Here is a 26,842-nt window from a genome sequence, read left to right on the forward strand (position 1 = left end):
AACTAGCTTAATTTGCGTTCAAAAGCGTAAACACTAAAGGCGTTCCTAGTTCCTACTTTTGAAGCTGCTTTCTACTGATGAACTTTTCTGGGTATAAAGTTGAATACAAAACTTATCAAGCTACAAGAAATTTCGAAGAGTTTACTGACCTCAGCATATTTTCGAACGCTTCAGGAGGAAATTCTGGAATTTCAATGGCACGTTCGCATTTCTCAGGCAGACTCCCGTGAAACATGGTGAAGAAGACATCACTGGCGTTGCTTAGCATGAATCTATTAATTTATGGATCAGTACAAGTTCGCATCAATCTGTTGCGCAGTAATATCTAGTAAACCTGATAACAGTGGGATAATTCAATCGGAAACGTACTTGTGTGCGCGGAAGATTTTCGCTGGTCCGAACTCTCGCCCTACTGAGAACTTCACATCGCTCAAATCTCCACTGTTCAGAATCTGCTCCATTCGCTTAATGAGCCCCTTAATTTGGCCCCGTCGTGGGGTACTGGCTTTTGTCGATCGCGGCACAGTTTTCGACATGTCAGAAATGGACTGCGCTCCTATACTGTTGACGTATCAACACGAATCTCAGATGGATCTGATGACTCCGTGAAGTTCGTACTGCGATTTCACGATGCTTCGCCGTCGCTGCTCTCTGCACTGATGACAATTCAACAAGACAGAAACAGTTCAAAGTATGGCCTCGGTAACTTGAAACTACAACAACATGAGAATAAATATCAAAGTTCTGACGAAGACAGAAGACCTGCTGCAGATTTCTCAAAATCTGCTAATTTGTTGTGCTGAAACAGAGTTCCTGTTCTGGGGTGCAAAGTGAACGGTACAGAGTGCACGCGTTACGAAGCATAACCCACCGGAAGCAGAACAGTTGCATAACCGCTTCTCGCACGAGGCTAGGTTGTATGAGAACGCCGCTCCTGGCGACCGCCCCCGAGACGACTTTGCATGTCGGATAGACAGACCAAGGTGTACTCTTGCGCCATGTTTGGCCGCGGCGGAGAAAGTACGCTTTCGTCGAGGAAAAGGGGGAAATATCGGCTCTACTCATTTGGTAGACCAGACGCTCGGGACTTTTGAGCTCATAAAAACTCCCTAACCGGATGTGGCGCGCATAAACGGCTTTTATGCCAGTGGTTATACATCATCTGGCTACAGAACATCATAAAACAACGAAACGATATTTGGGAGTGCGCGAAACGAAAATTCGTGTGCATATAGCGCATATAAACGCGTTTTGTTCCTTGTATCCGGTCACTTCCCTTAACGGGATCGGAAAAATAATTGGAATGTATTTTTTGCTTCATGACCCGTTACGGGAACGATGCCTGCGAAGCGGAACCTGTCGGGATCTCGAGGGACGGTAAAACTTGCGTTACCGTTTCCCTTAAATAAGAATGCACACTTTTAGTTTCGTAACTGTCTTTTGGTGTTCGGTCTTCATACGTATATTTGGACCTGTATTCCGTCCATTATTTGAACAACTATTATCCCCGTTCAACAAACTTAAAACAATTCTATCATTCTATGCAAACCGAATGAATTACTGTAGGGTCTGCTGGCAATATGTATTTCGAAAATTGTTCCTTGCCTTTACCAGTTCAGGACATGCCAAGTTTAAACCATTCCACTACACCCAGAATTTATTAGCCCGTAGACATACGGTAGCATGATTGTCAACCTAACTGTACATTTTTTGAACTTATGTACACATCGTTTTGCATTCTGACTTATACCAAAAAATTTCTCACACTGGTAACAAAAAGTGTAGCGAATCTCGCCAGGTTAAAACTTTAACAACAGTACTGTACAAAAACCTATACGGTCAACTATGAAGTACAAGATAATATGCACCAGCTGCGCTAAGTCACCAGTAAAGAGACCTTTTCTTGTGGATACCCGTACTCTTCCCATTCGCTCCCTCGTCAGTATCCTTTCTGAGGCTTTCTCCACGCATCCACTCGAGAATCGAAGAACCATTACAGTATCTCGCGAAACAACGACAGCACGTTCTAATAACGCTCGGTACTTACAACAGAGCCACAGTCAACAGTTCACATCAGTCCAGCGACGTCCAATGAACGTTTCCTCGTACTACCGTTGCCACTCTTTTCCTTGCCTTTCCTCCACGCTTCCACTCGGGAATGTGGAATAAAAATCTGACTGAACTTGACTTTTTGCTCCCTGCCGTTGCGGAATTTAGTGATATGATAGCCCCCTTCCAACCTCACATACTTGCAATCCTTGTAGAGGTCCACAAAGCCAGGATCGGGATGAAGAACCAGCAGATTGGCTGTAAGGATATCCGCCGCGCAAACGATATTCTCCGGGACGACCTTCTGGATGCTTTCATTACACATTAGGACGACCGCCGATCCACGTGTTCCGATCACCACAGCAGGATGCCATTTGTCATCTCGTTTCACGAAGACTTCTTCATTATGACGGAATTCTACATCACCGACACGGATGACCGGGGCGCGCCGGGGCTGCTGTTTGGGAAAGCGATTTTTCTGCATCTCCTTCGTTGCTGCTGCCTCCAACCATCGGAACTATAAACGTGCATTGATGAACCAATTATTGCAACGTTACACAATCAAAATTTTGGTAATTAAACGGGGATCAAAACAAACCTGTAAAAGCTACATGCTATACTTATTTCGCGCAGCGTTCGGCCATCCAAGTAATCAAACAGATACCTTTGTGGTTACACCATGTGAAGTTGAAATTAAGTACGTACACTAACTGGAATACAATTGCTATCTTTCAAATCAAACTTCAACAGACGACCACCCGAAATCTTCAATTCCAGAAACCGGTTTTCTTTCGATCCATTTCTTAACCCGATTAAATATGATACACCTTTCAGAGTACGTAAAGTTTAAAAAGATCTTGAACCGTCTCCTAGCAACTGCCTCGCAAAGAAATCATTGACGAGAGCGCTTTAGCCACTGCACTACACCGAAAAAGATGAAGCACGGGATGGGTACAGTAATTACCGCCTACCTCCGCAGGCAAGTCAGCAATTTCTTGGTTCGTCATCACTGGGAATCGTATCAGATACAACAGTTTTCCCAGGACCTGGAGACGGTTAGCAGACGAAGGTTCCATCTTTCTCCGCGCACAAACAGCCACCGCCCACCTACAAACATAATCACGTCGGCAACTGCCAGTGTAGACCTTCTCCGACACATGTTGATGAGCTACCCTCTAGTGTGGCAAGTAGCATTATTTACTAAACCGTATCATGGTTAACTGTAAAATTTAGAGCGTTTTAACCAGACAGTCTAACAGAAGACTTTCACTTTTAAGTGCTGGTAACGAGAGATTCTGTATGCTGTATCCTTTATTATTTTGGATTTGGACCTTATTCATTTCTTGTCAGGTTCTTCTTATTGAGCACTTCTATCTGTACTATTTCTGCAGCAAACAGGAAAATCTACCGGAATATTGTGCGTACGGACCGATTGACAGCCGCGCAAATGAGCGTCTCGTCCATAAACAAAGTGTCACGCTTCAAAATCAGGGTCAGCGGACCGTATTCCAATTTAGCGAAGTGTTCCGACTGGAGGAGGTCCTTACAGCGTATATCCACGAAGTGCAGACAATTCTCCACGATATTTTCATGCTTAACGCCATACGATACCGCCTACAGGAGTGGTGTAAACGTAAACAGCAGCAAATGCTCCGTAGCAGTGCAATTACTTAATTCTATCATCACGTACGTCTTCTATATATCGGAAACAGTTGTCGGGGCCGCGGTGGAGATCCGTGAGGATAAAGTCCACGCAGTGGTCGGCCAGCTGCTGCACTTGGTACTGGTCGGCGCACTTCAGCGTCGGAAACACATTTTCCACAGTGAGACGCTTCTCGTTGGTGTACAGGTATCTGTCGTGATTTGTAATGTTTGAAAATCAGAGCTCAAGCCGAAAAACCGTATACCTGGTGAATTTTCCAAGTTAAAACGGCTATTAAACTATCAGATGGCGCTGACTAGGCGCGCATCGACCATCGACGGCGAAACAAAAGCAAACCCGGATGAAGGCTTTAATGCCGAAATCTGACACACACCGCGCTTTGCGCGCAAGCCAAGAACCAACTGGTCTCTGTAGGCAGCTGCGCTGCCTTACAGAGCCATCAAAACGCATGAAAGTGCCCAGACAGGAAAAAAACCAAAACCAACCAATGACAGAAGGGCTGAATCATAAGCCCGCCCTGACAAAACTGATTTTTTTTTTCATAACAAAATTAAAACTCCCTTCATGCAAAACCGATCAAACTGCATAGTTTAATCATTCTAATTAGTGTAAATCTGCGCAGGCTTATTGTCATTGCGTACTGGCTGACTAGCCAAATTAAAAAAAAACTCCGTGCTATTTACTCACTGCAGCATATTTTTGAAAGCTAGAGGAGGAATGTCCGGAACCACAATCGCGTGGCCAGGCAACTCATGCAGTCTGCCGGGCCCATTGAGCATTGCGTGAAACAGATCACTACCGCTGCTCAGCACCAACCTGAAGAAATCACGCATCATCTTCCGGTTCACACTAGTCTCACCATCGGCATCCACTAGCAATTCATAAGAGTGGGATCACAATGTCACATCAGCTTACTTGTGAGCCTTGATAAGCTCATAATTTCGCCCCACTAAAAAGTGCACATCGGACAGGTCTCCGCTCCGCAGCAGCTGGTCCATCCGTTTGTCCACCCCGTCGATCGTTCCCCGTGGTGGAACACTGGATCTTGTATCCCGCGCAGTAGTCGTCGACATGTTGTCAGAAACCGTGAGATATGCGCCTGTTCTCCGGACTGATGTATACGTAATACGGGGTTGATCACAGAATCGATGCCTTCATGAAGTTTCCAGGAACATTTACCCACACGCAACTCTAAATTCGGCAACAAAAACAACTAGCCAAAGGCAGAAAGCGTCAAGACGAAACGAAAAGGTGTGAATATTATTTTTAGAACTGTTGCAGACGTCAAGAGCTGCTTAGCGTCAATAACCCGCTGCAGAGTGCAGAATAGTGCATACGGAAAACAAAGAACGTGAAACTGAAATCTTTGGTTCTAGCGTCACACCAATACATTCTTCAGCGTACACCGGAAGCACGTGCCGAAGCAAACTGCCGCCCGCACAAAAACCGCATTCATCAGAACTGCTCAGCTGGGCGACCGCCTATGACTTCAGTTCCGGACTGTGGATTAGAGTCATTACACTGTACACCAACGTCCACTCACTCACTCCCTGCAGGGAGTTGAAGATAGAGTGTGAGGCGCTCGAGTGTGCCTGCAAAACCACGGTACCTTACCGCTTGCAAGTGGGCACCGCGACATTTCGCCAAGGACAACAAGTCGCGGAACTTCTTGTCGCAGACATTTCGCCGCGCAACGCTGGATCGCGGGACATTTAGTCGACAGGACATCACGCCGCGAGACATTTTCTTGCAATGTCGTTTCGATGGCGAGACATTTCGCAGAGAGGCTGTTACGCCGAAAATAATTTCTTTAAACAGACTTTAATTTTTTAGGCTCATAATTAAAACAGTCAAGAAACCACAAGAAAATTTTCTTATTGGTATTTCCGCTACCGGTGTACCTCAACCAGGGAATTCTCACTTGCATTCCGCCATCGAAAGCATGATTTCGTAATTTGGTTCACATTTAAAGGACGCCTCTATCGCAGTGTTTACCGATGATTACTGGTACTGTATCACAAAAATGACTAACAATAAATACCTACTTCGCTTGCACCAGAGTGGCAACCAGTATTCGAACCCCTTCTTGAAGAGTTAGGCTTAAACAACTAAAGCGCAATAAAATAGCTCGTTAACAAACGTTTGCCTGTATTGTACAACATGGAAGAACATGTCTCTGCCAAGAAAGACATCAATGCACGATCTAATACAGCGTTTAGACACACTAAGACGATCGGATATCGTTACGGGTATTCGCCATCGTACGAAATTGTTTGTTCGCTGAGTACTACGATAACGATAGACGCAAAGTAAAATTTGTAGTGAGTTATCACCGTTATCGTCACCGTGGAGTGTCTAGTACAAGCTCTACAGACTCTGTAATTTTGCTGAGATCATAAGTTTGCTGCTACTGTAGCGGCGGGAGTTGCACCAACACTAACTATCAGCGTAACCAGCAACTTATGAATTCTGCTCTAATTTATTTATCTGCCTTCTTCCTGCTGTAAAAAATAGACCGTTCAACATGCGCAGTAGCATATTACAATATTACCAGCTCAACGAAAGGCCACTCAGCTTCCAGCGAACATTTGCGTGTGAAGACGATTTTAATAGGTCCATTTTCATTCTTAACATTCATTAGCTTTTCTCCACCTACCGCTTGAGAATGGATGAACCATCATAGATATAGCCAGAAGCTGACCATAGTACCGCTCCAAGTGAAGACCTCATGCAAGGGCATTCCGAGGAGTTGTAGGACAATACTGTATTACTAAAGGAAAGTTATTCTTTCTCGCCGGTCACTTTGACGACGTTGCCGTCTTCTTCTGGCTTGAGAGAGCTTCCCTCTGCTGCCATATAGATGCTTGGATAATGGTACAATGGAAACAGAGCGTCCTGACCGATAGTCAAGATACCCGAAGCACGCAATATTTTCTCCAGTCCGGACCGGCGCAACTGCTAAAGCGGTTTAGCGCGCATAGATAGATATAAGGCCGCCGAGCAACGTGCTCCGATCACAGCAGCAGAACGCCAGTATTCCTCTCGTTCTACGAATTTTTCCGCCTTGTTCCGGAACACCTCTCGTTATGAGCATCCCCGACGCTGTTGTGTGCTGAATATTTGTACTTGTGCAGTGCAGCCATGCGGATTTGTACGAGCGCATTCACGATTCCTGTGTTGCTCATAGCGTACAAATTTTCTTCACGCGCAGAGTAGAGTACAATACGTTTTGGTACCCACCGAAAGCAGATCATGCAATCACGTCGCTGCCCGCCCGAGATTGGCATATATAAAGACAGCACGCCATGGCGACCGCTCACAACTATACTTTTATGTTGGATGGATGATGACAGTTAACAGACATAGACAGCCCAATGTCCACCGAGGCGTAAACCGCTCGAGTATGCTGTAATGTCCAATTAGCGAAGCCGTATCATTTGCGCGTGGTGGCGCGGTAGATAGGTAAGCGTCGAACATGGTCTACAAGCTACCACCACCGGGCTGATGCATTTACTTACGTATTTCCGGGGCCTCAGGAACAAGAAACATGCAGTCCAGTAAGTGACAACTTGTTTGAACTATCGTTTATGTACCTAACGAGAAGCGAGTTAAAAATTCCGGGAAATGAGCTTCGACATTGGTAGTACTGCAGATTCTGTTTCTTCGTGCGTGAAAAAATGTACTGTACAGTGTAACATGACGCAGGCAAACGAGAACGATACCGATGGGATGCGGAGTGGAACACACCGGCAACTCAAAGACCCAACGGACGGTAACTGAACTCCGCCACAGAATCCAAGAATGTTCCCTCAGAAAAAGAATAGTTTTGTCATTGTGATTAAATTACCAAAAGTGCGCACTAGCAGCCGCGGTAACACGCTACGAGGCAGATGACTTAAGCAACAGCGGCAAGCGAAACATTAGAAAAACCCAAAAGCGGCACCACCGCAACAAGCAGGCCGCCACAATTTCTCAGCATACCCGGAAGTAAACTTTTCCGCCCCATTTCTCGATATATAAAGGCAAATTAGGAACAATGATTGTTACCATAAGTTTTCATGATCTGCGAGACCACTTGGTATTAATCGGTACTCCTAAATCACATTCCATCATGTAAAATTATAATATTACAGTGAATTTAGAATTATGAACTTGAGTCACACTTTCTGAAATCACTCAATAACTTTTACATAATTCCGAAACCAGGCACAATTTTCCAAATCTCATGCATCCACATGACTTCAGTAAAATGGCTTTTTACCGCCGATCTCAGAGACCCAGACCAACCACTGCAGCCCCAGTTTCCCGACTATCGATGCGAACTTCGCTGGTACACTCAATTCGACATGATTCAGTCCCGGACATTCCTCTTTCCCCTGTGATATGGGTCTGGTGTAGGGCAAACGGTGAATTTTTAAGACTGATGGGAAATATTGGTTGCGTCTGATGGTATCACCCAACAGAATCTCTCCAACTTCAGTCAGCATGAACAAAAACAGCAAGAGTATTGTATACAGAGTATTGGTGGCAGCAGTAGACATTATGTCGGCCACTGTTTCCTGGATCTCTAGATGAGGATGCTTGTTATCCGTTGTAGCAATGTTTACTAAATTTGCGTTCCGGTTTACGTTCATTAAAGTTCGTGTCTATTCAAACCAGATAAAATACTGCAGTTCTGCGACGGCAATTCGACGCAAATCACGTCCCTTTAGCTTTATTAATTTCAGTACTCTGTACAGCCACTCAGCCAGATTTCACTAACCAACAGACACATTGTGCGGTACGAGTATTCATTGGCAGACACATTGGCAGTACGAGTATTCATGACAGCCGTACAACTATTTTGGAATATCACTTCTGTCACTTCTTGAACTGATTAGAAAGCAAGTATCATCAGTCTGCCAATTTAAAACTACTGTACAACACAATGTACAAACGACTGTCTTTCTAGTACAAAATTAAAGAATGTTCATTATGCACCAGCAGCATTAAATCACCAGTCACCCGCTGTTGCTTCGTGGCGACAGTCTTCCCATTCCACTTTCATCTGTAGATTTTCTCCTCGCCATCATTTGAGAAACGCAGAACCACCATGTAACGTAACCGAAACCAAAACAAACAAGTCCCAACACCCGGTATGCCTAATACCGTCAAAGCGAAGCGCTCACGTCAAGTCAGCATCATCCCGTGCACGCTTTTTCGCGGGGGCCTTGGAATTCTCCACTTTCGCGCTCTTCTCATTGGCTTTTTTCCATGTCTTCACGCGAAGATGTTGCAGGAAGATCTCACTGAACTGGACGTGTTGTTCTTTACGACCCAATTTAATGACGTGGTGATCTCCATCATCCCGCACGTACTTTGCCACTTTATACTGGTCCACAGCACCGGACCCGGAATGGAGAACAAACTGATTAAGTGCCAGGATGGCCGATGCGCGAAGCACTTTCTCCGGCTTGATGTGAGCCACCTGGTTGCTGTTGTTACTGCGCATCATACACAGGATCAGGGAGTCACGTGCTCCAATAACAACCGCTGGACACCAATTCTCCGCCCGCTCGACGAAGACCTCTTCTTTATCCCTGAATTTCATATCCCCGACACGGATAATCGGAGTCCGGCGGGGCTGGGTGTTAAAACGGTGGGGGTGATGGCGGATCTCCTTTAACGCCTTCAACGAAAATTACCAAATTAAGTGACAAATTAATTCCGCTAACAGCAAAGCAATCAAAAGGTCACGTCACGACTCACGAGAAACTGAATCCAAAATTATTCCAGTTCGAAAATTAAATAAGACAGAAACCACATGGCTGTGCCCAAAAAGAGATAAGCCGCGTTTCTTGAACTAATTAATTCTATATAAATTTCCAAACCAACGTCTACTGGATCAAGCTCCTTACGTCTGCCGGGAGACCGAAGAGGTCCATGCCCGCCATTACGGGGAATCGGATCAGATAGAAGAGTTCCCCCAGTGCATCGCGCCGGTTAGCAGGGGAAGGCCGCCAGTTTCTACGCGCGCAAAGAGCCACGGCCCATCTACGAAAAAAAACCATCTCTTAGTCGCCATGGTTGCAGGTGACACGACACATCGGCAAGCTGCCCTGAGTGTGACAAGTCACAGCTTTCCCACTAGATCCGTGACGTCGCGAATTGTCACAGCTTGTTCTAGATACTTGTTTTACACCCCACACGTTAACGTAAGTCGTAACTGTATCACGTTGTTCGAAAGCCCGTGAAATTCTCTACTAACCGATGTGAAGACTGCTTCAGTAGTAACTTGAAAGTCATCTCATAGCGATCCCCTAAAATTAAGGCATTTATGACGAGCTGCTGTCGGGAGAAACGAAAGTATAAATGCGAGCCGGTGTTCAGCGCAGCCCAATCGTGCAGGGTATGTTATGTTCACCAGCATCCCTTTGCTTCCATACCGTACTCGAACTGTTGTACCGTTTCAGTACTGTAGCCGCTCGCTTGAGTTATACCACACAGTTGGTGTACGGGAAAAATGCGCACCAATATACACACGCTGGCCGGGCCAAATGCACGGACCAGCGCGATTGTAAATTCATTGACGTTTATTCTGAGAATATTGTCCATCAGTTTTTAAGGTGATAACTTTCTCTTTTCAATTTTAATATTTCTTAGACAAACCGCACTGTATTCCACAGGAACGATCAGTTTTCAGGCACCAGCATACTGTCGCTCAATGTGCCTCCCCCTTCCAGGGGCACCCCAAAAACCACAACAAATCAGCTGCTAAACTCGTTCATACATCAAAACTCAAAGTTTATGGCCTTATTTTGGTGTCAAATTTTAGAATGATAAGTTTTTTTAAATTTCAGATAGATCAGATCGAAAAATGTAACAGAAAAAGTTACAGAAGCACGGTAAATAAGAATCGTGCATTTTGCCCGGCCAGAGTATGTATATTTGATGCGCATTTTTCCCGTACACCAACTGTGTGGTATAACTCAAGCGAGCGGCTACAGTAATACACGCTGATAAGCCTGATATCAAACTTCTACTCTGATTTCCTGCAATTCTTTACCAATGTGTTTTAACCTTGATAATATCTTGGCTTATTTTGTTCGTGTAGCTTCGTTATTTCTGAAAAAAAGTTGTCTTGCTGGCTTTAATACTTACCAGACTTGGCGTTATGGGACCACTGCCCACAATTAGCGCTACGCTTTCCAGGGAGCGTGCGCGTTTCGCTACGAGTTACGCAATTTACACAAGTAAACCGAGTTTCGCGTTATTTTGCACGCTATGCTACATTGTGAAATACAGGTACTTCTGTTTTTAGCAGCGTCACGTTTCAACATTACGTTATAACCCAATACCGCGCGCTACGTTAATTCGTTAAAAATAACTGCCCATGTCTGATACTTACCTATCGACTGCCTTGCAAATGACACTGTCTTCAGCCAACAACGTATCACGTTCCAATATCAGCCGCAGTGTGGTGAATTTCAACTGAATAAACCGTTCGGACAGGAAGACGTCCTTGCAGTGAACATCGACATAATGGAGAGTGTTCTCCACCAGACTGTTGTCGATGTCAGCACTCCATGTCATCGCCTAAATCCCGCAGAAACCCTGTCAGTACCAACAAGACTGTCAGAAGAAACCGACATACACTCTCCAAGTGCTGCAAACAGCGATCAGCACCGACGCTCTCCGCGTTGAGATCCAGCATCACGTAATCGAAACAGAAATTGGCTAACGGTTTCAGATCGTATCGGTTGGCGCAGTTCATCGTGGGGAAAACATCCTCTAATGTCACGCGTTTCTGATTTGTATAGATGTACCTAAATGTGATTTCAAATTCGCAATATGCATCATTAAAGAAGACAGACACGGTTTAAAAGAAACTGTCCATGACAGCCAACCAGTCAAACTCAAAACGTTCACAAACGCAAACGCTTTTTCTTCTAAGCGTAAAAGTTTACTGCGCCTTGATCACTGGCGTTTGTTTAAAACCGGAAAACAAAGAAGCGCAGCCCAGCACTTATTCGCGCTGACTGCCGTTTCAAAGTTGCGTCTTTGCCTGATTCTTCGTAGCGTGCACCTTAATGGTAGACGCACCTTAAAGTCAAGAGCACCAACTGATAGACAAGCGCATCACAAAACAGTTTTTCCGTCCGAACCGTGTTGCTCTCCAGTACAACTTTAGCAGATAACTGATAACATGTCATACGAGTATATAATTTATTTGTGAATTACGTATGATACAGTAAATTAGTAATTGCTGGTTTAACTGAGTACTCGTACAGTAATTAGCTTCCCAGCTGCTTGGTTTGAAGAAGCAAAATTGACTGGCATTCAGCGACTGTATCTCCAGAAGGGACAATTTAACGTTTGCGTATTGACGTCATTATCAGCTACGTACGTTACCACGTGTTGCCTTCTGGAAGTTATGGATAACCTTACTCATTGGGAATACTCATTCAAAGGTACCGGTTCTTATGTATAACAAGAAAACTATAGCAAATGTTCCGATTTAATACTGCAAAAACTGAACCAAACAGAATGTCTCGCGCGCGTGCGCAGTTTTAATGTACAGTATCTTTATGTACTAACTGCTTGCTAGCAGTTAGCACCACTGTCTAATTTGTAATAGACTAATGGGTACTGACTTCCGGTTTTACATTGCATGCTCGTATATTAAACGGTATAAGTGCCTCAGACTGCACCACATGAAGCATTACTTCCGGTTGCACGTTCCATCCTGGAATTCCGAGTCATGGAAGACTTGCTCTCCCGATCGACTTTTCGATCCGCTTTGTTAGTAGCGCCTTTGATTTGAGAAATAATGAACATTGCAATTCGGAAGTAGGTTTTCGAGGCACGAAAAAAAATAGTAGAAGCGGAACTGAACCATGTGATGTATCATGAACTGACGGCAAACGCCCAACCGAGTTTCAATGGCACTGCAGCAGTATCTGCACGAGAGCAAGGGTAGCCGCGGCGCGCAAGAGGAGTATTACAGTGAAGAATGATACGACCTTCACCCAGAAGAGCCAACATTAATACGTGTTCTGTTTGTTAAGAAATCTGGACCATTTCGTCTGACAATGGACAATGGAAAGCAGGTGCGATAGCAAGCAGGCAAGATACAGGCAAGATGCAGGCAACAAGCAATTTATGCCGACGGATTCTGGCATTCAAAGTCACTGCGGGAACACGAAGTAATCGTTTGCACTGTCAGCAAGCGATATGCAGTAACACCGACGGCTTTTGACTTTCAGACACAATTGTAGACCATGGAAAACATACTCTAGTACATAATAATTATAACTGACAGTGATATAAGTACAAACCTGTGTCATTTCAACACGTACGTTTTTTTTCTGTAAGTGCCCAGCTTAAGCACTAGTATTCAGCTTTCACGGCAGCATATACAGCCTACGAGATGCGCCGGTTTCTAGCCAGGCGTTCAATATGTGAAGCTCTGCTCAATATTCGCTGATTTTCCTTTAACCGACCGGTCTGCTCTAACTGTCTGGAGTCCCTTGACAGATCTTGCGTATTTTTACTTAAAATACAGAGTTTCTTGAATAAAGCTAATTTTTCAACACCAAAATATGAGTTGTATAGACCACTTTTGCATGGAAGAACCCGTAATCATATACGTGAAAATGTTGCCCTGCTCGGCGACAATAATGTGGGTAAAACTAGTCTGGTGTCGCGGTTAACGCGTAATACTTTCACCGCCCACCCAATGGTCACCAAAGGAGTGGAGGCGAGCACGCGGATCTTCAATGTTAACGGGAGGATTAACAAGGTGAGTTTTGCGGAACGTGTACCTTCCTGCCGATGTCCGGCAGGATGGTGGATGCACTTTGTAAATGACCGTAGTGACGAATGGGACACTGGGTTCTAACCATTCACTTGTTTTCATGCTCTGAGTTCCTGCCGATGCATATAGGTGCGAATTTGGGATACATCGGGACAAGTAACAAATCCAGCCGTTTGTGATGCGTAAGTAGCACTGGTATGCACATTTGTCAGACCGTTTTTGTTGTCAAAAAAAGTTGAAGCTGTTCTAGAGGCAACCAAAGGAATAATCCTTGTTACTTCACAGTTATTACCGGGATGCAGCTAGTGGAGCATCTACGACCGTTCTACGACATCACGCAGCCGCAAGCCTTACTAAATATGGAAGGCTGGCTTAAAATGTTTCGGGATCGCGTAGGCTAAGGTTGGCGAACGCGTCGGAAGGAATGTCGGGAAAGTGAATAACCAACGGACACGATTCAGCCACGCTGTTCGAAATCATCGTGTAGAAGACATCGCTGCTGTTGCATAGAATATTCCTGCAAAGACGAAACCAGTTCACTTTGCCAGGGAAACCCAACCAACATTTTTCCATGTGTGCGAATAATATTATTCAGATTATATAGTAATTCATTTGGAAATGGAATTATACTTGTGCGCGGGGAAGATTTTCTCTTGGCTAAATTTGCGTCCCACAACGAACTGCACATCGCTGAGTTCTCCGTTGGCCAGCATGCGCTTCATACGATCCAGCACTCCAACAGCGCCACGACGTTCTGCGCTGACAGTGACGGCAGGAGTCTCACTGGACTCCACTGGTGAGTTTAAGCACATGGTAGAATAACTTGCCATGAAAATAAATGTTTACTGAAATTCTGATTCTACAGATAGACAAAATCAACTACAGAGTAGATGTCTGACAGTGAGCAAAATTTATGAAATTATCACTACTCGTGGTGTCTCAGCAGTGTGGACTGTGGAATGTCTCAGTGCGATTAACGGCGACTGTGCGAATAATTTTACGCGTAGCGAGCGCCTGCAGGCGGCTAACAATATGTTTTTACATAATCGTTAATTGGAAGCCCGATACTTCCGGTTAAGGAAATCGGCTTCCTTTAACATGAATGAGGAAAGCGAATCGAAGGCTTAGTATTAATTAAAACTTTCAAACAAATTCTGGTGCCAAAAATAAGCAAACTACTCGTATAACTACGTAGCCGAAACTGAAAAAACTTCGTGTACTGTACAGATTTCCAGTTGTCCACTGCGTCGAATTCGTTAGAAAAATCAGCAAATGCGCTTCCGCTTACTAAGAATACGCGGCGTGCCCGGCTTGGTCCAAGCCGGGCACGCCGCTTTTGATACAGCTTTCTCATCTTCCGCAGTATCGTTTTGCTATCATTGACAGTATTTTCTATTATTATTATCATTATTCATGGATTAGATGGGCCATTTCCGGCTAGGGTAGCATACTAACATCAGTAACATGAGATTTCAAACATGGCTAAATGCAGCACTTAATACATGGATGATGGACAGTAAAGAAAACATAGGACCGCTTGATCAAAATTACGTTCAAAGCATTTTTGAACATATGAGATTAACCTTCAAAGAAATTAAAAATTGCTACCTGATATATTGTTCTTTCGTTCCAGACAACATCAAATCCACGAATCGAATCCCACTGTCAGTCTGTCATGCACACAGTACAAATAAAACGCGATTACTAAAATAGGTAATACTCAAGCAAAATATGAATACAACACCAATGAGCTTTTGATTTTAAATTCAGGTTTTAACACGATGACCGATTTGCCTGGAACTGCCAATAAAGAATGGGTATTAACGTGGGTTGGTGATACTTCATGATAACTAGACATGTATACGCATTGTCACATTCCGTATCTGGCCGTCAAAGTAAGGTATTCTACCGATGTTCAGCTGGCATCATTTCAATCAAGAAACATTTTTCTTAAACCGCATCCAATCCTCAAAGCGAACCCCTATTTCAAACCCGTCGGCCTCCACAACGTCGGTTTATCGTCTGTTAACCGCTTGTTGTCGGTACCGTTATCGCCGTACGGATAGGACGGTAGCGCAACTGGTACTTCGTGAAAGTACGGTGGCGGTATAGCTTGTACAACTGGTGCCTGTGGCGCATTGTACGTGGTGATCCGACATTGCCGTGATTGACCTCGGTGGCTGCGCTGGAAAAGATTAACAGGACGTGGACGAGCGATGTCCTCGGGTAAGCTATCCAGTAGGGCTATAGCCCTACTGGGCAGCCTGTCGGCCCTAGATATGACAAATAATTTCCCTTCTCCAGTAGCGGTATCGTCCCAGGGATACTGGACACCGCCGCACCCTTCGGGGGATCTCCATTTTGGGCAGACAGCCGCACAGCCGTGAGTAATCGGTTGAATGGAGATCCTGGCTCAGTGCTAGTACGCCCCGTGGGCAGTGCGGTGAAGGATCGGCGGCTACGTGGCTGCGTCGGGAACGGGAGGGCTGGCTTTTCCGGTGCGTGTTTGTACAGAAAGAGTTCTCGGAGCTCCGTGAGCGACAATAGTCCACTCTAGTAACCAACAGCAAATAGTTAAATATAATTAATCACTAAGTATTGTAAATTATTATTACTTGTATTACTTTTTAGAACTAGCTACTAAGGTAAACTAAAAATCTGTGAAATATTTGTGATAACAAATGACAGAGCACATGACTTTTATCTCGGGTTAGGTTACGTTGAACTCATGTAATCCAACCAAGAAAGTATAAAATTTTCTAATCTAACCAAAAAATTTTCCAAAAGCCTGGTACGAAATCTCCATTTGAAGGAGTTGGCTACTGTCCCTAGTTGGATACTTAATGTTGTGATAACAATAAACTCACCTGGACCGGTCCCACTGCGAGTTCCACATCGTTCATGAGCGGAAAACGGACGAGAAAGAGCGCCTCACCAAGGACTTTGCGCTGGTTGACGACGAACGGTTCTATTTTGCGTTCTTGACAAGTCTTTATGGCCCATCTATCAGCACCCAATGGAAAACAAACTGATGCGCGCTACACGCAACGTAGTGAGAAAAGCAAACATGCACTCGCCCTGTTCACTGCCAGGAAAGCGCACAATAAGAAAACATAAAAATCGGTACAATACTTTTACCTTAGATACTAGATCGTAACACACACCAAGCCACTTCCTTTGGGTGACCTGATTTCCTGGGGAAATCGTTTCCAACCTTATTTTATTTATATTGCAGGAAAACTTCTATACTTAAATATGGAAATGAAAGGAATTCAAGTACTTCCGGCGCTTGACACAATAACAACCGCCCAGCGCGGTAATGTAATGTAGCTACTGGCTAACCTGATGATTTTGTGACGAAAATCAAAAGAAAAAATACCATGCTCATTTTATTTGATTTTTCGGAAAAAAAATCTTTTGGTTTGTCTCTGAAGCACTTTTAAAGATAAATTATGAGTAAATTACGGAGGACTACAGAAAATTACTGAAAATAAATTTATTCCCTGAATAAGTCGTTTGCGCCGACGAAGAAACCGAATTGTGCCCAGCAAATCCACCCAAAGGTCGCACAGCAGTAAAGTTAGTGAATATTAAACTCATCATAATTATTTTGCTTATAATTTTGATTAAGCTTATCATAATTGGAAATTGATCAATTTTAATTATGATCAGCATAATCAAAATTCAACAATTTTAATTAAACTGGAGCAAAATTAAAATTGTCCAATTTTAATTTTGCCTATCATAATTAAAATTCAGTTTTCTTTTGATCAGGCTATTTATATTGTTCATAATTTGACTCAGAATTAAGCTTAAGTATAATTAAAATTGACGCTTACAACATTATGCTTAAATAACGCAATGCGCAATTTGCTATGCTCAGCATAATCAAAATTGCCATAATTTTAACTGAATTAATCATAATGTTTAATTCCCAGCAAAATTAAGAGTTTAATCATCACTAAGTAAAGTACACTGTACAAACCACAAACTGGACGTGAAAATTTAATTTTTTAAGTGTTACTGTACACGACGTACAGGTGGGCATACAAATGTATGTAAGTACTCCCGCTCGTCGTCCCCGTGGCAAAAGAAACGGCCGATTTCTTTAATATGAAATGCGGGAAAATTGACATGGGTTGTATTGTACTGGGCCACAGGCATCGTGTTCGGTGTTTGTTCTGCGATTCGGTAACAAGGCCGGCTAGCTACTAACTGCTGCTTGCTAATTCTGTAACAGTCCTTACTTGTGCACTGCCATATACACGATATTCTCGTTGACGGTAAGAGACGAACGCTGTAGGATCATCATGAGACAGTCGTGTCCCATGTTGCTAAACTGCTCCGACAGTAGAATGGTCTCGCTGGAAGCGTCCACGATTTCCAGGCACTTCTGCACGATCGCAACGTGATCAGAGCCACAACGGTTGGCCTGTGGAAGGAACATTATTTTAATTAATTACCAATCGTAGCGTAGGTCAAAACATTATTCAACTAATTATTAAGCAGCGAAATCCAAGGGATTGTTATAAAGAGCTTACGTTTTCCAGCGTGGTCAGGCAGTTATCCGCATTCAGGTGTTCGGTGATGTAAGCGCAACAGGTGTCCACCAGCAAGGGCAAACCGAATTTGTCCGCGCAGTGCATTGTTGGAAAAACAGTGTCTGCGTTGATGTCTTCAACCGAATCAGTGTACACATAACTGAGCAGATTGGCGAACGCGTCGGACGGAATGTCGGGAAAGTGAATAACCAACGGACACGATTCAGCCACGCTGTTGCAAATCATGGAGTAGAACACATCGCTGCTGTTGCACAGAATATTCCTGCAAAAGCGAAATCGATAAACCTTGTAATGGAAACCGATTAGGGGAACACACACTGATTGCCTATTAAGAAATTTTGTTAAACAGTTTATAATTCCATTTGTATTAACAGTTTTAAATATTAAACATTTTATAATTCCTTTCGCAATAAAATAATATACTTGTGCGCGGGGAAGACTTTCTCAGTGCCAAACTGGCGTCCCACGGCGAACTTTATATCGCTGAGCTGCCCGCTGGCTAACATGCGTTTCATGCGATCCAGAACTCCAAATGCTCCACGGCGTTCAGCGCTGAGAGTAATGGCAGGGGCCTCACTGGTGTCCGATGGCTTGTTTAGACACATGGTAGAATCACTTGCCCTGAATGAAAACGCGATTTCCAATATACGAGTAGTTGACTCTGGAGCTCACTCAGCCCAGCAAATTTTCGGCAGAAGATTTCTTAAATTACCCTTTGGCCTATACGTTATTAGCTACTGTTTGGCTTTGGAGTGAAGGGTGCCGTGTGTAATTACAGCGAATTCTCGAAGACAGTATGACGTCTAGCAACCGCCTGCAGGTGGTTTCGATGCCCGCAGAGTCGCCGTCCACCAGTGCCATGGAAAACCTACTTCCGTTTACCGGAAGTCGTTTCTTTGTATTAAACATTCGGAGTAAATTTCAAAGCTATAAATTTTAAACAGGATACAGATGGTACGCAAATTTAGTAACAAATTACTAACGACCCTGCGCAATCGCGCACTGGCTTCAGCGGTCGTAGATACAACTTATTTATAATTTTCTAAACTTCAGGATCTATTTTTCATACCAGAAAATATGCAGTTGCTGAATTTTTTATAGAAGTACATTAAAAAAGGCTTAATTATGTAAACAGTCGCGACATTAGACAATATTAATTCAGTGGTTGCACAGGCCAGATTTAAGTCAATAGCTAGACAGTTAGTAAGTCCACGGTCCACCAGCGCCACAGCAAAACGTTATTCTGAGACCTGCTCCACTGACATCCTTCAGTGATCCATCGGCTGAACATAAACAACAGGCTTCGTACAAACACAATCAGTTCACGGCATCCAGTGAACGCTTCCGGGTGGGAACAGATTGAACCTTCCCGATACCGTTCTCCCTCGCTTTCTTCCACGCGATTACCTCCGAATGTCCCAAACAAATCTTACCGAATGTAACCATGAGCTGCCGAGCTCTATCCCAAGGACGGATAACATGGTAATCACCCTCCGATCTAATATACGTGGCTTTCTCATAATGGTAAACGATGGGCTGATTGGCGGTTAGGTAGTCGGCTGGGCGAATGATATCCCCCGGGTTGACCTTCATCAGGTCTTTATTAACATCGTAATCGTCACCGTCATCATCATCCTCATCATCGTCATCTTCGTCGTCGTAATGATGCACATTATCATATATCAGAGGCAGGCAAAGGGCTACTGAGCCACGCGATCCCATCACTAATGCAGGAACGAAATCGTCCTTATCAGGCACAAATACTTCCTCCCGTGCTCGAATTCCACTTCCCCGACACGGATGACGGGGGACCGGCGGGGTTGCGTGGGAAATCGTCCTTTGTCATGGCTTATGTCCAGTAGCGATAACGCCTCGGAGAATCCACTCTACACACGCAAGCCGATTATGCATGTAACGTCTAATACACCCTAACAAAAATCGAAACTTCGACAAGAAAAAAATGGTTTTACTATCAACTGTATTCCGTTATCTGATAGACATTAAAACTACCAAGCAAAAACAGTACGTGCTTAATGCCATTGCGGAAGTTTTACAAAATTAAAAAATTCATATTCATTGCATCCGAAGCAGCGGCTTTCTTTCCGCGGAACGGCTGTCAAAAGCGATCAGTTTTATCGCCTTACTTTTGCTTTTGCGGGTTTGTCAGGTACTGGAGTGATGGTCAGTAAGGGGAATCTGACCAGATAGAGCAGTTCCCCAAGAACCTCGCGCCGGTTTGCGGATGACGGCTCTAAATTGCTCCGTTTGCAGGCAGCAACAGCCCACCTGCGAGAAAAACAGCCTGTAACTGTCTGCGACTCGGGGGTCATAAATTTGCAAGATATGTACGTCTACACTCTACCAGACTAGCATCCTTTGAGTTTTGACACCTAGAACTCTTTCTACTCATTCGTATATCGTATCATTCATTTCTGTCGGATGATGGTTCGTCCGACGGACCGGAAGCGGAAAGTTTTGAAGGGCAGTTATAACCGCACGTATACAGTTGTAAACAGTTGTTGTTGTATACAGTCGTTTTGAAGGGCAGTTATAACCCCTTAGAAATGACCACTACACCGCCACTCTTAATCTCCGTTTGGGTCGTTACGAAAATACCAAAAGATTCCGGTTTAGTATTGTTAGGTTTGCGATAAAACGTTACGCTAGAGAAGTGCAAGGTTAAAGAGAAACAAATTACCTTTCAGAGATATTTTTAATTTATGTTGCAAAACTGTCCCAACTTGGTTGCCAAGGGCTGTATTTAATTATCCGCCTCCTTCTAACGGGAGGGAATCGTGAAAGCCACATGACAAACCGCTATTTCTCGACTATTAATCTAACCGTATTTCCTCACTTACCTATTCACAGCCGTACAGATGATGTCTTCGTCGGTAAACAACGTATCACGGTCCAGAACTGCACGCAATGTGTCCGGCTGCACTTTAGTAAACCGCTCCGACATGAGAATTCCGGTACAGTGCTCATCCACGTAGTGCAGACAGTTCTCCACGACACTGTCGATACCAACAGCACACGCCAGCGCCTACCATGAAATTATGTAAATGTTAGCCACGAAATCATAAACAGGAGCAGACGTACATTCTCCAGATGCAGTAGATAGCTAGTAGTATTTGCTCCACTGCGGTCCGCCGCGACGAGATCGCGCATGACGAAATTAAAGCAGGTGTCGGCCAATATTGGCAATTCATACTGGTGTGCGCACTTCATCGTCGGAAAAGCATTACCCAATGTCACCTTTGCGTTATCGGCATAGATGTATCTATAACGTAATGTGTACGTATAATGGAGAACTTAAGTTACTTGGACCTTTGCTCATTTAGTAAACCAGAATAAAACCTAATTTGTTTTCCAAGGTGATTTTAATAATTTAATCGTCGCAAAGAACAACGGTCAATAATCGCTTTAACATTATTAAATAAATTGAGTTATGATCTATAAATGTGTGTGACGTCGAAGCATCTGTAAACATACTTGAGCATATTTTCGAAGCCTTCAGGAGGAATATCCGGAAGATCAATTGCAGCGCCGCACTTCTCAGGCAGACTCCCGTTGAACATGGTGTAAAAGACGTCGCTGGCACAGCTTAGCACGAGCCTGTCAAATATTGGGTCGTTAATTAAAATATAACCCACTGGTACCATACAGGCGTACCCTATATACAATATAGACATACATTTTGCACCTTTCTACGTAACTGTTGTTCCTGGTTCCGGAAAAGTTTGTTCCGAATGAAATTTTAAACTTTAAGAGATAATTAAAACATGCATACCTAACCGACTTATCCAGTACGTATTTGCACACCAGGCAAGCCGTCAGCCCGAAAGAGGAAAGAGTGGACTTAAAACTTCAACTTACTTGTGGGCTTTGAAGAGTTTCACTGGCCCGAAATCTCGCCCTACGGAAAACTGTACATCGCTGAGATCTCCACTCTTTAATATCTGCTCTATCCGCTGAGCTACCACGGGAATTCTGCCCCGTGGTACGCTGGCTCCCGTCAATCCTATCGTAGTTTTCGACATTTCTATAGGTGCACGAGTGCAAATCGCTCCTAAAGTTGCGGACAGCTGGTGGCGCCAGAATAATATCTTTGTAGCGTTGGTATGGAGATCTAAGTTCAAATAGAAGATGTAAATAGGTTTTGCAGCTCTCTGAATTCTGACGAAGAACTGCTTTCTGAAACTTTCTACAGAAAAAGCGAAAACGTGTTTTTGTTTAATGTGCACACTGCACACCGGAAGTAGATCATTTAAACCTACTGTCCCCCGGATAAGATCAGATTTCATCAAAAGTGCTTCTGGGCGACCGCCCAGGTCTGCAGCTCCACATGATGGTATAATAATATATCGTGTCAATATTGTGATGGCGAATTAATCATTCTGCAGACAAAAGAAATAATGTGTAGCATATATTATGTCAACGGCGTTGTTTAAAAAGAGGACTTTCCCTAATAACTGTTCTGGACAGTCTGCACATTGAAGAGCGCCTTTAAAGTAGAGGAAGCGGTATAATAATGTAGCTGGCGGCACATCAACCAGGAAGTAGGCAACCCAGCAGGGAACGCACGTACGTTGGTCATTCCGAGCTGACTGGCAAGATCCTACAGAAATACTCAATATTTTCTAGAAGAAACTGTTTACTTTAACGCATAACAGAATAAATGACAGAATAACGAGCATACTCGTTATCGGCGGGACCCGCGCGGAATCAGTAGTCCCGCGGGACTGCTATACATCGGGAGTCGGGACTGCTGTCAGCTGTATACAATCATTTGGCTGCAGATTGCTATAAAACGAGGCAAAAAAGTGTTTGGGAGGGGGAGGAAGTAAAAGTTTTCGGTATGTACACTAATTTAATTTTGTACCATGTACCAGGTCACCTCGTTTAAGGCCAAAGACTGCACTTAAATTCACGAAGTGATTCTCAGTTCTGACCGCCAGTTGATCATATTTACAATACACAGAATGCGATTTTAGATATGAAAGAAATACTTACAGATTAAAGTTGTGTTTCGAAAACGCTTCCAGTCAAATTTTCACTAAAGCTCGAGTCAAGTGCATACATTTAGAGCAGCAGTAAGTACATATAGGGCGTGCCTCAAGCCGCCGAACCATGAACTTAAACGTGCAGGAACTAATAAACAAATACTTATAACATCGGCTGATGATATCATGCGTCATGCGTAGTCCGTTTCTAAGATTAAGCGATAAAACGGGAGTTAGTCCATCAACGTTCAGCTGGCAGCATTCCACTCCAGAAACATTTCCTTAGACAGCATCAGACCCGCAAAACGAACAGCTGTTCCATATCCGTCGTTGATAACGTCGGCTTGTCATCGGTATCGTCACGTGGTAATGGACGGAATGGTGCTGCAGGCGGCGGCGTTGCATACGAGAAGTACGGTGGTGATACAGCTTGTACCGGTGGTGCGTCGTATGTGCGGCCCCACCACGGCCGTGATGGATCTCCCTGGCCGGGCAGGGAAGACTTTATGTTTACAGCACGTGGATAAGCGATTCCGCCTGGCAGCCCTACTGTACAACCTTGATGGCGCGCTGGATACAAATTTTCGATCCCTGCTGCCGGTACCTTCCCGTGGGTTCTGGGCAGCGCCACCGCCGTGATTAGTCGGTTGGATGGAGATCCTGTCTTAGCGTTTGTGGGCCTCGTGCGCAATGCGGTGAAGGACCGGCGGTTACGTGGCTCCGTCGGGAACGGGAGGGCTGGCTTTTCCGGAGCGTGTTTGTACAGAAAAATGTCACGCAGCTCGGTGAGCGACAGTAGTCCACTCTAGATAAGCAAATAGTTAAGAAAATTACTAACGAATAATTATTATTATAAATGATTAATAGGTGATTAGTACCAACTACCAAGGTCAACTGAAAATTGGTGAAAAAACGCATGAACGCATGCATAAGGTAACAATATGGATGACAGTAAAAAGGTAGTGTATGTGCAGAAAGTGATGCAAAAATTCTCAGTGCGGTAACGTATTGGTTATTCCTTACTTTTGCTGTGAACGCGACGAACCTTGAAGTGTTGGTTGGATAGCATTTATCTTCATTTTTCGTTTTATTTTTGCTGTATTTTTTTCGATGCAGAAAGGTAAAATTAACAATTTTATAACAGGCAAGCCCACTGATGCGCAGTAGTGGGTTCGGTAGATTTAATGATCGCATAATTTGAACTGACCTGAACCGGCCCCACTGCGAGTTCCGCATCGCTCAGCAGCGGAAAGCGAACAAGGTAGAGCGCCGCTCCCAATACTTTACGCCGGTTGGCGGCGGACGGCTCCAGCTTACGTTCTTGACAAGTCTTCGTGGCCCACCTGTAGCAACCGAGGGAAATTTCACTTGATTCGAGCAATATGCACCGCAGTGATCGATAAAAAAAAGCCAGAGCACTCGCAGTGTTCGTTTAGTGCGAGAAAAATACGCAGAATGCATTCAACACCTCCTGCTCGGAAGTCGGAACAAACAAAACGATTCCTAACGGTTGGTTTGATTTCCTGGGGAAGTCGCTTTACTGTCATGCTTAGGTTCATATTTCACGAAAACGCCAGAACTGAACAACGTAAATGAATGAGATTCTGGTACTTCCGCCGCCTGACGCAATTTCAACCACCCGGTTTAGTAACGCGGTATGGTTTATCTTCACAATTTTTCGTGACGAAAAATCAAAAAAAGAGAAACCTGCAATGCTTTTTCTGCTATACCGTACTCGTAGTCACAAAAAGCTGCTTTTTCATTTTATACGTCGAAATTTTAGTCTAAAATTAGGGACAAAATATAAATTACATAGAAAGACATTCTGCTGCAAATGTGTCGTTGGAACGGTAGTAGGAACCAAACTAGCAAGAATGGCATCTACTCTGCCTAAAGGTGACACAGAACCTTCCCACGCAAATAAACTGAAAGCGAAATAAAAATAGTGTATCTGTTTGAAGATGCGCAACAAAAGAATGGTTGTAAACTTATACTGGACCACTGGAGCCGAGTTTGTGCTGGGATTCGCTAGCCAGAATAGCTACCATAGATACTGTCATACTGATAAATCGCACAGTCCTTACTTGTGTACTGCCCTATATACGATTTTTTCGTTGACGGACAAACACGGATGCTTTATTGATGCCGTATATAAGATATTTGATGCCGTATATGTATAATTCAGCTCTTGCTAAACGACTGACCTTTAACCCGAAAAAATCAGTGCATATGCGCTTTTCCATGAAGCGAAGTTTGGAGACGTACATAAATATGTTCTAAACAACGTTGAGATTGAAAATCGTCCTATAGCCAAATATTTAGGGTTGTTGGTCGATCGAAAACTACGGTGGAGTGAACACACGAGTAATTTGTGCACCAAGATTCGGAAGCGCATAGGCTACATTCTATCGCTTTTTAACCATTATGATTCTGCAGCACTTATTTGTTTATATAAAGCATTAATCTTTCCCCTTTTCGATTTTTGCAGTCCCGTTGTTAAACCCTTTTTTAAAACTCATAGAGATGATCTGGATAAATGTGCCCTGAAATTTTTGAAAAGATTGCGAATGGGTAGTGCACTTACAGATTACTGTGGCCGGCTTCGCGAGATAAACTGGGACGGTGTTGAATTGCGTCGCATTAAAACCTCTTTGTGTGTTGCATATAAACTTGTATTCGGCATGATACCTTTCGGTAACAACTTTTTCATTAGCTATGAGTCAGTTACTGCCGCTAACACTGTTGCAGGTAACACTCGGAATGCGGATCGAATGTCGCGCCACCCATTCCCGATTCAAGCCGCCAGAACCAATTTTTGTGGAGCGGAAGTGCCAGCCAGCGAAGACTCCTTCGCATGGAGGATCGCTAAAATCTGGAACGACCTCGATTTGGATCTATCGTCGTATCGCTCACTGCAAGCGTTCCAAACAGCACTGGAAGACGTCTCATGGAAGGAGATCGCATCTGCTAAAGACCACCTGCCATCGAATAACCTTGACCTTTGATTAAATCGATGAATTGTTTCATTTCTTTCTTTTAAGAGTTTTAAATTGTTGTTCTTATTATTTTATTATGTTGACCTGTCTATAGATCTCGATAAGGAGTGATTCCTTGTATCTGTAGACAATAAGCAATTAAAACCTAAACCTAAACCTAAACCTTAGGATCATCTTGAGACTGTCGTGTCCAATGCTGCTGAACTGTTCGGATCGCAGAATTTTATCACTGGAAGCCGTCACGATATTCATGCATTTCTCCACAAAATTAAGCCGATGAGGGCTCCAACGGTTGGCCTGTGGAAAGAAGGGGCACAAATTTAATTGGCTTTTATCTGCTGATTACCTAATACCTAGCACGGGGTTACGATGAGAGTTCTACTTAGAACCAACATTGTCCAGCGTGATCAGGCAGTTATCTGCATTCAGATGTTGGAAGATGTAGGCGCAACAGGTGTCAGCCATTAAGGGAAAACCAAATTTATCAGCGCAGTGCAGTGTTGGGAAGACGTTAGCTTCGTTGATGCCTTCCAGCGAATCAGTGTACACATAACTGAGCAAGTTGGCGAACGCGTCACAAGGAATGTCAGGAAAGTGAATAATCAACGGGCACGATTCAGGCACGCTTTTACTAATCATTGAGTTGAATACGTCGCTGCTGTTGCACAGAATATTCCTGCAAAAGCGAAATCAACTACCCTTGCAATGGAGACCGAACAATGATCGCATATTTACGATTAGTATTAAGCAGTTTATAATTCCTTTTGCAATGA

General features: G+C 43.9%; 4 protein-coding genes across 4 annotated transcripts; all 4 read right to left on the minus strand.

Annotated features, from left to right (window-relative positions):
• Nucleotides 1-1,683: 1,683 nt before the first annotated feature.
• LOC129600533 (BTB/POZ domain-containing protein 2-like) lies at nucleotides 1,684-5,746 on the minus strand. The gene is made up of 8 exons (XM_055499090.1): nucleotides 5,614-5,746; nucleotides 4,628-4,903; nucleotides 4,400-4,528; nucleotides 3,740-3,902; nucleotides 3,479-3,663; nucleotides 3,021-3,156; nucleotides 2,048-2,566; nucleotides 1,684-1,974 (listed from the first exon to the last, which is right to left on the minus strand). Exons 2-7 carry the CDS (start codon nucleotides 4,783-4,785, stop codon nucleotides 2,069-2,071), a joined length of 1,269 nt encoding a protein of 422 aa, XP_055355065.1. The 5' UTR covers nucleotides 4,786-4,903; nucleotides 5,614-5,746; the 3' UTR covers nucleotides 1,684-1,974; nucleotides 2,048-2,068.
• A 3,130-nt stretch (nucleotides 5,747-8,876) lies between these two features.
• Nucleotides 8,877-11,478, minus strand: LOC129600536 (uncharacterized). Its single transcript, XM_055499091.1, has 4 exons — nucleotides 11,346-11,478; nucleotides 11,100-11,287; nucleotides 9,610-9,745; nucleotides 8,877-9,380 (listed from the first exon to the last, which is right to left on the minus strand). The coding sequence occupies exons 1-4, from the start codon at nucleotides 11,463-11,465 to the stop codon at nucleotides 8,877-8,879; spliced, it is 948 nt and encodes a 315-aa protein (XP_055355066.1). The 5' UTR covers nucleotides 11,466-11,478.
• Nucleotides 11,479-17,731: 6,253 nt separating this feature from the next.
• On the minus strand, nucleotides 17,732-18,675 carry LOC129600537 (BTB/POZ domain-containing protein 6-like). The gene is made up of 3 exons (XM_055499092.1): nucleotides 18,494-18,675; nucleotides 18,050-18,332; nucleotides 17,732-17,940 (listed from the first exon to the last, which is right to left on the minus strand). The coding sequence occupies exons 1-3, from the start codon at nucleotides 18,673-18,675 to the stop codon at nucleotides 17,752-17,754; spliced, it is 654 nt and encodes a 217-aa protein (XP_055355067.1). The 3' UTR covers nucleotides 17,732-17,751.
• A 944-nt stretch (nucleotides 18,676-19,619) lies between these two features.
• On the minus strand, nucleotides 19,620-21,265 carry LOC129600530 (BTB/POZ domain-containing protein 2-like). Its single transcript, XM_055499087.1, has 4 exons — nucleotides 21,170-21,265; nucleotides 20,929-21,113; nucleotides 20,215-20,356; nucleotides 19,620-19,956 (listed from the first exon to the last, which is right to left on the minus strand). The coding sequence occupies exons 1-4, from the start codon at nucleotides 21,236-21,238 to the stop codon at nucleotides 19,795-19,797; spliced, it is 558 nt and encodes a 185-aa protein (XP_055355062.1). The 5' UTR covers nucleotides 21,239-21,265; the 3' UTR covers nucleotides 19,620-19,794.
• Between the last annotated feature and the right edge of the window lie 5,577 nt (nucleotides 21,266-26,842).

Source organism: Paramacrobiotus metropolitanus, unplaced genomic scaffold (genome assembly GCF_019649055.1).
Source record: "Paramacrobiotus metropolitanus isolate TYO unplaced genomic scaffold, Prichtersi_v1.0 Parri_scaffold0000182, whole genome shotgun sequence".
Lineage (NCBI taxonomy): Eukaryota > Metazoa > Tardigrada > Eutardigrada > Parachela > Macrobiotidae > Paramacrobiotus > Paramacrobiotus metropolitanus.

What these genes read in the sequence shown, in the direction of transcription:
- LOC129600533 (XM_055499090.1), bottom strand. Translation starts at nt 4,785, where the DNA reads ATGTCGACGACTACTGCGCGGGATACAAGATCCAGTGTTCCACCACGG. An exon ending in GAGCTTATCAAGGCTCACAA is followed by an intron (nt 4,529 to 4,627) that starts GTAAGCTGATGT and finishes TGATTTCTTCAG; the next exon opens with GTTGGTGCTGAGCAGCGGTA. An exon ending in TTGCTGACTTGCCTGCGGAG is followed by an intron (nt 2,567 to 3,020) that starts GTAGGCGGTAAT and finishes GCACGTTTATAG; the next exon opens with TTCCGATGGTTGGAGGCAGC.
- LOC129600536 (XM_055499091.1), bottom strand. Translation starts at nt 11,465, where the DNA reads ATGAACTGCGCCAACCGATACGATCTGAAACCGTTAGCCAATTTCTGT. An exon ending in GTTTGCAGCACTTGGAGAGT is followed by an intron (nt 11,288 to 11,345) that starts GTATGTCGGTTT and finishes TGCGGGATTTAG; the next exon opens with GCGATGACATGGAGTGCTGA. An exon ending in ATTTGCAAGGCAGTCGATAG is followed by an intron (nt 9,746 to 11,099) that starts GTAAGTATCAGA and finishes TTTTTTTCGTAG; the next exon opens with ATGGGCCGTGGCTCTTTGCG.
- LOC129600537 (XM_055499092.1), bottom strand. Translation starts at nt 18,675, where the DNA reads ATGTGTCTAAACAAGCCATCGGACACCAGTGAGGCCCCTGCCATTACT. An exon ending in AAAGTCTTCCCCGCGCACAA is followed by an intron (nt 18,333 to 18,493) that starts GTATATTATTTT and finishes TCGCTTTTGCAG; the next exon opens with GAATATTCTGTGCAACAGCA. An exon ending in GCCTGACCACGCTGGAAAAC is followed by an intron (nt 17,941 to 18,049) that starts GTAAGCTCTTTA and finishes TTCCTTCCACAG; the next exon opens with GCCAACCGTTGTGGCTCTGA.
- LOC129600530 (XM_055499087.1), bottom strand. Translation starts at nt 21,238, where the DNA reads ATGCGCGATCTCGTCGCGGCGGACCGCAGTGGAGCAAATACTACTAGC. An exon ending in ATCTACTGCATCTGGAGAAT is followed by an intron (nt 21,114 to 21,169) that starts GTACGTCTGCTC and finishes ATTTCATGGTAG; the next exon opens with GCGCTGGCGTGTGCTGTTGG. An exon ending in ACAAACCCGCAAAAGCAAAA is followed by an intron (nt 19,957 to 20,214) that starts GTAAGGCGATAA and finishes TTGCGTGTGTAG; the next exon opens with AGTGGATTCTCCGAGGCGTT.